The sequence below is a fragment of the Mustela lutreola genome, chromosome 1, assembly GCF_030435805.1.
Source record: "Mustela lutreola isolate mMusLut2 chromosome 1, mMusLut2.pri, whole genome shotgun sequence".
NCBI lineage: Eukaryota > Metazoa > Chordata > Mammalia > Carnivora > Mustelidae > Mustela > Mustela lutreola.
Window position 1 is genome coordinate 36,074,895 of NC_081290.1, and position 9,836 is coordinate 36,084,730.

The 9,836-nt window shown below is 39.3% G+C and overlaps 1 protein-coding gene across 3 annotated transcripts in view; it reads left to right on the forward strand.

Moving 5' to 3' along the window:
* The window catches only part of TLR1 (toll like receptor 1), a 35,571-nt gene extending 27,145 nt beyond the window's left edge, over positions 1 to 8,426 (forward strand). The window contains exons 1-3 of one of the 3 annotated variants that reach the window (XM_059163516.1): positions 3,116 to 3,281; positions 3,380 to 3,483; positions 5,789 to 8,426. In XM_059163516.1, coding sequence (XP_059019499.1) covers positions 5,835 to 8,228 — 2,394 coding nt within the window. In that variant the 5' untranslated portion in view covers positions 3,116 to 3,281; positions 3,380 to 3,483; positions 5,789 to 5,834 and the 3' untranslated portion in view covers positions 8,229 to 8,426. Of the gene's footprint in view, positions 1 to 3,115; positions 3,282 to 3,379; positions 3,484 to 5,788 lie in introns of those variants that run through there. The other 2 variants (XM_059163524.1, XM_059163534.1) reach the window with 2 other exon arrangements.
* Positions 8,427 to 9,836: the final 1,410 nt, after the last annotated feature.

Sequence of the window (9,836 nt, forward strand, 5' to 3'; positions counted from 1 at the left end):
TTTCGACCTCAGAGCTCGTTGGCCTTGTGTGGTACAGACTCACAGTCACTATTTGTGGTACTGAACTGCATAGGCCGGGTTGATTGTATGGATCTTATCCAGAAGTCAAGTCAATGTTCCGATTTGATTATGCCAAAGTCACTAAAGACAACTCAAATGTATTGATGTATGGTATCATAGACAGTGAGGCCAAATCTATCATAATCATTAAAATTACATAAACCCACCTAGAGATACTTTTATACTTTTGAATTAAAACTTTCTCTTACGAATCAACTTGGCAAATAATCATTTTAGTTGGTAGTAAAATAGTTTGGAGATTCAGGGCTGGCCATCAGGACTTTGATTAGAAAAAAAAAAAATTGATCTTTGCTGATTTAGCAAGTTTGGTATATGAAATTTAAAGTACCCAAAAGTCAGTTCCTCAAGTGTACAATACTTTGACTTCTTAATCACAGAAATAAAAGTGGTTTCATAAACTGAGTACTTTAAATTGATGATTACTTATTTGACACAGAGAGAGGGCACAGAGGGAGAGGAAGACTAGCCGACTGGTTAAAAAGTTGTTATACAAACCCAAGCAAATTGTAGTTTTTCATTTTCTATGTTATGAAAAACTTCAATACTTTATATAAGTAGGCACTATGAATCCCAGTTTTTTAGTTTCAAGAAGTATCAATTTATAGGTAATTTATTTCGCTTAGAAACCCATCCAATGCCCTCTCCAACCCCATTTCAAATATTTCAAAGCAAACTATAGTTGCTCATTTCGCTTATATTCCTTAAAAACTTAGTAGAGATTAACTCCTTAAAATATCTAGTTGGTTTATTTAAGATCAAGATCTCAGTAAGAGCCATATGTCCCAAATTGTTGCTCATTTTCTTTTTCAAGATTTAAACAGTGAAAGAGCACAAGCAGGGGGCGGGCAGAGGGAGAAGCGGGCTCCCCGCTGAGCAGACAGTCCAATGTGGGGCTCCATCCCCCAACCCTGAGATTATGACTTGAGCCGAAGGCAGACACTTGACGGACTGAGCCACCCAGGCTTCCCTGAAGCCATGCGTTCTTTAAATGCTCAAGATAGATGATAAATTTAAATCCCTTGTGGAAGTTGCTGTTTTTAATTAAACAAGGACAACTTTTTCATCTTGTTTCTGGTGGATTCACTGTGTGCTAAGTACTCTGTGCATGGGGCCCCGTCTATGCTTCTTGTCTCTCTTGTCATCTCCTGAACCATGCCTGATTATCCTGACCACAGCTTACTTTCAATCCTGGAGTTGGCCAGAAGTTAGAAAGATCCCCAGATTTGGATTCAAGCTAAGGCATAAGTCAAGAAATCCCATTGAAACCTTAAACCCACGCCAGTTTTACTTCAACTTAGCTTTTACTAGCTGGTTCTGTTTTGAGAGATTAGACACTGGCCCAGACAGTGATTGGGTATTATTCTGATTCTCACATAAGTATTTTCACTTGTATGAGCAGCTCTTTCAGGAAGATGGAGAGAATAAATTGGGCAATTTCTGGATCTTTCAACCAAATATAATCAATGCCATAAAAATGCCACCTTTAATTTTTTTTAATTTTTTAAATTCATTTTTTATTTATTTTCAGCATAACAGTATTCATTATTTTTGCACCACACCCAGTGCTCCATGCAATCCGTGCCCTCTATAATACCTACCACCTGGTACCCCAACCTCCCACCCCCTGCCCCTTCAAAACCCTCAGATTGTTTTTCAGAGTCCATAGTCTCTCATTAAATGTAAACATTCTTTATTTATAGTTGACATACAATGTTATATTAATTTCAGGTATACAACTTAGTGATTCAGCAATTCTATACAATAAGCTGTGCCCACCATAAGCACAATTTCCATCTGTCACCATAAAATATTATTAAAACATTATTGACTATAGTTCTAATACTGTACGTTTCATCCCAGTGACTTATTTATTTTATAACTGGAAGTTGGTGTCTCTTATTCCTCTTCAGCTGTTTTGCCCATGCTCCCAACCCCGTTCCCTTTGGCAACCACCAGTTTGTTCTCTGTATTTATGATTCTCTTTCTGTTTTCTTTTCTTTGTATTGTTTTTTAGATTCCCATATAAGTGAAATCATATGGTATCTGTTTGACTTATTTTACTTAGCATAATATCCTTTTGGTCCATCCATGTTGTTGTAAATGGCAAGAGCTAATTCTTTTTAATGGCTAAGTAATATTCATGTGTGTGTGTGTGTGTGTGTGTGTGTGTGTGTGTATTATTGTGTGTGTGTGTGTGTCTTTATCTATTCATCTATCAATGGACACTTGGGTTGCTTCCATATCTTGGCTATTGTACATAATGCTGCAATAAACAAAGGGCTGTATTTCTTTTCAGAATAGCGCTTTCATTTTCTTTGGGCAAATACCCAATAGTGGATTACTGCATCATATGGTATTTCTTTTTATTTTTTAAAAGATTTTATTTATTTATTTGAGAAAGGAAGAGGAAAAGAGAGAGAGACAGAGTGAGCGGGGAAAGGGGCCGAGGGACAAGCAGACTCCTTGCTGAGCATGGAGCCCATTGTGGGGACTCGATCCCAGGACCCTGAGACTGTGACCTGAGCCAAAGGCAGACACTTAACCAACTAGCCACCCAGGTGCCCTTGGATCATATGGTATTTCTATCTGTAATCTTTTGGGGAAACTCCACACTGTTTTCCGCAGTAGCTGCACAATATACATTCCCACCAACAGTGCACAAAGATTCTCTTTTCTCCACATCCTCGCCAACACTTCTTATTTCTTATCTTTTTGCTATTAGCCATTCTGACATGTGCAAAGTGATATTTCATTGTGGTTTTGATTTGCATTTCATTGATGATTAGTGATGTCAAGCATCTTTTCAAGTGTCTTTTGGATACCACCTTTCTTTCTTTTTTTTTTTTTTTTAAGATTTTATTTATTTATTTATTTGACAGACAGAGATCACAAGTAGGCAGAGAGGCAGGCAGAGAGAGAGAGAGGAGGAGGAAGCAGGCTCCCTACAGAGCAGAGAGCCCGATGTGGGGCTCAATCTCAGGACCCTGGGATCATGACCTGAGACGAAGGCAGAGGCTTTAACCCACTGAGCCACCTAGGCGCCCCTGGATACCACCTTTCTTTAACATGCATTTTAATGGCTGGGTTCCTTTCCTTGCACAGAGTTTACATGAATGGTGATGAAAGGGGTCTACTGGGCCCTCTCATATATTCAAAGAAATCAAGATAACCAAGGCATCATTGGACACCTCTGTAAAAGTGTAGGTCCAAACAGTGCTCCAAATACTAAATAAGTTTACATGTGTACCTTGGAGGATTTTTACAACTTAGGGCTGTTTCTGGGACTTTAATTATTTAGGTCCTTTTGTGCCCATGGAGAGATGTGAGGGGATATGTGAAGAGGAATTTGACTCTTTGCCAATATTGATGGCTTGCCTGTCTAATGCAGCCCCAAGAGATTGAGTAAGTTCCCAGAAAGACCCGTGTAGCTCTGTAGCCCCAGCTGAAAGGGGAGGGTGGAATAGGGGGTGGGATAGGGGGATGTGGATCACACTCTAGGGGTCATCCCAACACAACTCCCCCTCATCTCCCATGTCATTAGAATCTTGATAACAAAATAGTGTCTGGGCTATAGTGGGTTGATAACTAGTGCAATAAGCATACCCTAGAATGATGTCTAGCACTTCATAGAGAATAGATACCTATTTGATGAATGGATGAATAAAATTTTTCTGAAGAGGAGGAAACTACTCCTATCATTGAAATGTTTCAGTGCTCCCCATTCCCTCCTGACTCTCAGACCAGAATCCCAACTCCTTGCAATGATCTGCACCTTGAACAATCTTGCCTCTACTTCCTCTCATCTTCACTCACTCCATACTAACATTGATCACCCTACTGTACCTCAGATAAGCCAGCCTCAGCCGTGCCCCAGGACATTTGCACTGGCCTTTTCCTCTGTCAGAAATGCTTTCCCCAAAGATCTTCCCATAGATGACTTATTCACTCCATTCTGGTTTACACCACAATGGCATTTTCTCAGAAAGTCCTAGAACTCTGACCGATCAGTCTAAAAAAATCCACCAACCACTGTTACATGCCGACCGTTATTCTTGATTCATTTACTCTGTTTAATTTTTCTTCTTCTCCTCCTCCTCCTCCTCCTCCTCCTCCTCCTCCTCCTCCTCCTCCTCCTCCTCCTCCTCCTCCTTCTTCTTCTTCTTCTTCTTCTTCTTCTTCTTCTTCTTCTTCTTCTTCTTTTTTGGTGCAGAGAACTTGTGCAAGGTGGAGTGAGGGGAGGGCAGACAGAGAGGAGAGGGAAAGACTCTTAAGCAGGTTCCATGCTAAGCAGAGAGACCAATGTGGGTCTGAGTCCCACAACCTGAGCCAAAACCAAGAGTTGGGTGTTCAACCAATGGAGCCACCCAGGTGCCCCTCTGCTTAAATTTTCTATATAATATTTAATACTACATGAAATTACCTGTAGTTATCTATTTTTCCATCTTGCCACTAGATAATAAGCTCCCTGAGAATTAGGGCTTTATTTTGTTCACAGCTTTAGCACACTCTATCTCTAGTTCCTAAAACAAGGCCAGAAGATTATCAATACAGAGTGGTTGAATAAATAAATGGATGAATAAATGGGATTTCTGAGAGACCATTTATCATGATCTAATTACCTTTTGAATAAGACCAAAGTTAGGTGTGAAATCACATGTGAGTAATAAAAAGTAATGCAAGAAGAGTTTGAATTCAACCTCACGGGAAAGGAAATCTTAAGAAAGCCATGAGGTGGTGCATGTCAAAGGTAGAAAATACCACTGGCTGTGAATCCTAGTTTGAGTTCTATATGATCTTGGGAGGGTTGGGCTCAGTGGACTTTCCATAAATACATAAAACCATCTGTATCAGTTTCCTGTGGCTGCTGTAACAAGTTATCATAAACTTGGTGGCTAAAAAACAACAGAAATGTATTCTCTTGTGGGTCTGGAGACCAGAAGTCTAAAATCAAGGTGTTGGTAGCACTAAACTCTCCGTAAAGCCTCTTCCAGCTTCCAGTAGCTATCAGTATTCCTTGGTTTGCACTGTATCTGCTCCCATCTCTGCCTCCTTCTTCAGATGGCCTTCTCTGTGTCTCTGTTGTCTCCATCAAATATCCCTCTGTCTTTCTCTTGTAAGAATACTTGTCACTGGGGGTGCCTGGGTGGCTCAGTGGGTTAAAGCCTCTGCCTTCGGCTCAGGTCATGATCCCAGGGTCCTGGGATTGAGCCCCACATCGGGCTCTCTTCTCAGCAGGGAGCCTGCTTCCCTTCCTCTCTTTCTGCCTGCCTCTCTGCCTTCTTGTGATCTCTGTCTGTCAAATAAATAAATAAAATCTTAAAAAAAAATCCCTGGATTTAAAGACCACCTGGATAACCTAGGATGATCTCCTCATCTAAAGATCCTTAACCTCATTATTTCTACAAAGACCCTCTTCCCAAATTAGGTAATAGTCACAGTTTGTGATGGATAGGACAGGGTTAAAAGGCGGAATGATGGCTTTTGGGTGAAGCCATCATTCTACCCATTACACCTTCCATTTGATTAGAGGTGGTATAGTTGTTTATCAATAGGTATATTTCCCTCATTTCAGTTATGTGACTCCAAGGAACTTGGAGTCCAGGGAACAGGCTTAATTTTATGAGTCTCTAGGAAAAAATGTTTAATGTCAGCGATGCCTAGTTTCATACAGTCATTTAAAGTGTTTCGTTTTGTTTTGTTTTTTAAGGATCCGTACCTGTATGGAGATGGTCTGAGGAATAGCAACTACACTTATGAATATCTGGTCTTACAAAATGATGAGAACTAATTCTAGCATCTTTCATTTTGCCATAATCTTCATGTTAATATTTGAGACCAGAACCCAACTGTCTGATGAAAGTGAATTTCTAGTTAACAGATCAAAAACTGGTCTCTTTCATGTTCCCAAAGACCTATCCTTGAAAACAACAATCTTAGATATATCACAAAATTATATATCTGAGCTTCACACTTCTGACATCCTATCACTATCAAAGCTGAGGATTTTGGTAGTTTCTCATAATAGAATTCAATATCTTGATATCAGTGTTTTCAAATTCAACCAGGAACTGGAATACTTGGATTTGTCCCACAATGCGTTGGGGAAGATCTCTTGCCATCCTACCTTGAACCTCAAGCACTTAGACCTTTCGTTTAATCCATTTGATCATTTGCCCATATGCAAAGAATTTGTCAACATGTCTCAACTAGAATTTCTGGGATTAAGTGCCACATGGTTACAAAAATCTAGTGTGCTACTAATTGCTCCTTTGCATATAAATAAGGTTTTACTGGTCTTAGGAGACACTTATGGGGAAGAAGAAGACCCTGAGAGCCTTCACAACCTTAACACAGAAAGTCTACACATTGTTTTCCCCAGAAGAAAGGAATTCAGTTTTACTTTGGATGTATCAGTCAGCACAGCAGTAAGTCTGGAACTATCTAATATCAAATGTGTGCTAGATGATAATGGATGTTCTTATTTCCAGGATATTCTGTCAAAACTTCAAAAGAATTCAAGGTTATCAAATCTTACTTTAAACAACATTGAAACAACTTGGAATTTTTTCATTATGATCCTCCAGTTGGTTTGGCCTACAAGCATAGAGTATTTCTCAATTACAAATGTAAAACTACAGGGTAGACCTGACTTGAGATATTTTGATTATTCTAACACTTCACTGAAGGCCTTATCTATACACCATGTTGTCAGTGATGCGTTCTCTTTGCCACAAAGTTATATCTATGAAATCCTTTCAAATATGAACATCCAAAATTTCACAGTGTCTGATACACACATGGTCCATATGGTTTGCCCATCCCAAATTAGCCCATTTCTGTATTTGGATTTTTCTAATAATCTCTTAACAGACATGGTTTTTAAAAATTGTGGAAACTTGGTTAAACTGAAGACGCTTAATTTACAAATGAATCAATTAAAAGAACTTGTAAGTATAGTTAATATGACCAAGAGGATGAAGTCTCTACAACAATTGGACATTAGCCAAAATTCTCTAAGTTATGATGAAAATGAAGGAAATTGCACTTGGACTGGAAGTTTATTAAATTTAAATATGTCTTCAAATATACTGACTGAATCTGTTTTCAGATGTTTACCTCCCAAGATCAGGAAACTTGATCTTCACAATAACAGAATAAGGAGCATTCCTAAGCCAATCATGAAACTAGAAGCTTTGCAAGAACTCAATGTTGCTTCCAATTCTTTAGCCCACCTTCCAGACTGTGGTACTTTTAGCAGCCTTTCTGTACTGATCATTGACTCTAATTCAATTTCCAACCCATCAGCTGATTTCTTCCAGAGCTGCCAGAAGATTAGGTCCATAAGAGCAGGGAACAATCCATTCCAATGTACATGTGAGCTCAGAGAATTTGTCCAAAGTCTAGGCCGAGTATCCCATGAAGTAATAGAAGGTTGGCCTGATTCTTACAAGTGTGACTATCCAGAAAACTACAAGGGAACCCTGCTGAAGGACTTTCACGTGTCTCAGTTATCCTGCAACACAACTCTGCTGCTTATTACCATTGGGGTCACTATGCTGGTGTTGACTGCTACTGTGACCACCCTCTGTATCTACTTTGATCTGCCCTGGTATCTCCGGATGGTGTGTCAGTGGACCCAGACCCGGCGTAGGGCAAGGAACATACCTTTAGAAGAAGTCCAAAGAACCCTCCAGTTCCATGCCTTTATTTCATATAGTGGGCATGATTCGGCCTGGGTGAAGAGTGAATTACTACCAAACCTAGAAAAGGAAGGTATAAGGATTTGTCTCCATGAGAGGAGCTTTGTTCCTGGCAAGAGCATCGTGGAAAATATCATAAACTGCATTGAGAAAAGTTACAAGTCCATCTTTGTTTTGTCGCCTAACTTTGTCCAGAGTGAGTGGTGCCATTATGAACTCTACTTTGCCCACCATAATCTCTTTCATGAAGGTTTTGATAACTTAATCTTGATTTTGCTAGAACCTATTCCACAGTATTCCATCCCTAGCAACTATCACAAGCTCAAAAATCTCATGGCACAAAGGACTTACTTGCAATGGCCCAAGGAGAAGAGCAAACATGGACTTTTTTGGGCTAACCTAAGAGCATCTATTAATATTAAATTGATGGAGCAAGCAAAAAAATAGATCACACATAGATCTAAAACTATTCCCTTGTTTCTTCAGGAAAAATGTTGCTGCTTTTGAAGTTCCAACAGTGACTTATTTTGCATCAACAGAAATCTAAATGGAATTTTGAATATATAATGTAGATAAAAATGTGTACTTTCAGAGTCTCCAGTTCACCATTTATATATGGTAATAAAAATTAATGCAATGATATAATTTTGATTTAAGTTGTTAATTTCGAACACATGAGGAATTTATCTTTTTTTGTATGACTGAATTCATTGAATTTATCATGTAATCAAGACAAGTACCTATTTAAATAATTTTTGTTTCTATAGCAGATTTCTGTAGCTATTGGTGCCCTTCTTCCTTCTACTCAGCATTTGTCCTTGCATGGTGAAGACCACTTATTGCTAATGCTGCAGACTCTTTGCCTAGATTTTCTCCTGGCCATGAGAACCTACTTGGCTTACACAAAGGGCAATTTAAAAGTACTGGAGATTTTTTTTTTTTTTGAAGATCTATTTATTTGAGAGAGCAAGAACATAAGCGGGAGGGACAGAGGGAGAGGGGGAGAGAAATTCAAGCAGACACTATGCTGAGCATGGAGCCCAACATGGGGCTCTATCTCACAAGCCTGAGATTACAACCTGAGCTGAAACCAAGAGTCAGATTCTCAACAACCCACTCCACTAGGTGCCCCAAGAAATGCTGGGGGTTTTTCTTGGAAGGAGCTCTCAATGAATATCAGGAAGAGAATTGTTGGATAAATGCCCCAAATTTCTCACTCATTTTGGGGACAAATCTGGGATAGGCTTTATACTCTCCCTGAGTTCCCAAGTAGAATGGAATTCCAATTCTCCATCGTGGAAATAGCTTGATAAACATATTTTTTATTGGTTTCCTTTCTAACCTTTTCTCATATCCTCATTCCTCTAAGAGTGTTTCCTGGGATCACCTTTTAAATAAACTACTTGTGGTTGAATAGTTGTCTCGGGGTCTGGACCTGGGGGAACCTAAACCAAGAGTTCTTGAATTAAATCTCAGGTCAGTTGGAAATTCTGAGTCTGGTTTTCTGTGGCTAGAGCTCTTGCTGAGATTCTAGTTGCCTGACTTAACAAAGAGCAAAGAAGAAACTTTGCTCTTTTGATCAGATGGAAGAATATAGTCCATGTGTACTATTTCTATACATGGCATTCTTGTCTTTAGGAACTGTTAAACATGAGCAGGACATGAGCGGATTGGGACAATGCAAGGAATGAACTATACCAGATATTTTTTCCTAGCATCATTTTATCAGACGTTTTTAATACTCATCAATCATTCTCATGTTCTATCCTTTTAGTCTAGCTGTCAGCTCTGGGAAGGTGTAAGCAGACAGCATCTTGTCATAGCTGCACCATGTATCTCTCATTTTATGCCCTGTGACTTCATTAATACCCCTGTATGTAATGTTCACAGAAGCCTGTTCAAGCATTCTGGTATATTCCCAAAGCTAGAAGTGCCAGAGATATTCCCCAGGGAGATCCCTTACCACTTAAGGAAAGGGAGCCATTAGATATATATTGCTTTCTTTTCTTAGGTTAACAAATGAGTTACGTTCTATACCATTCCTCAATGAGTCCC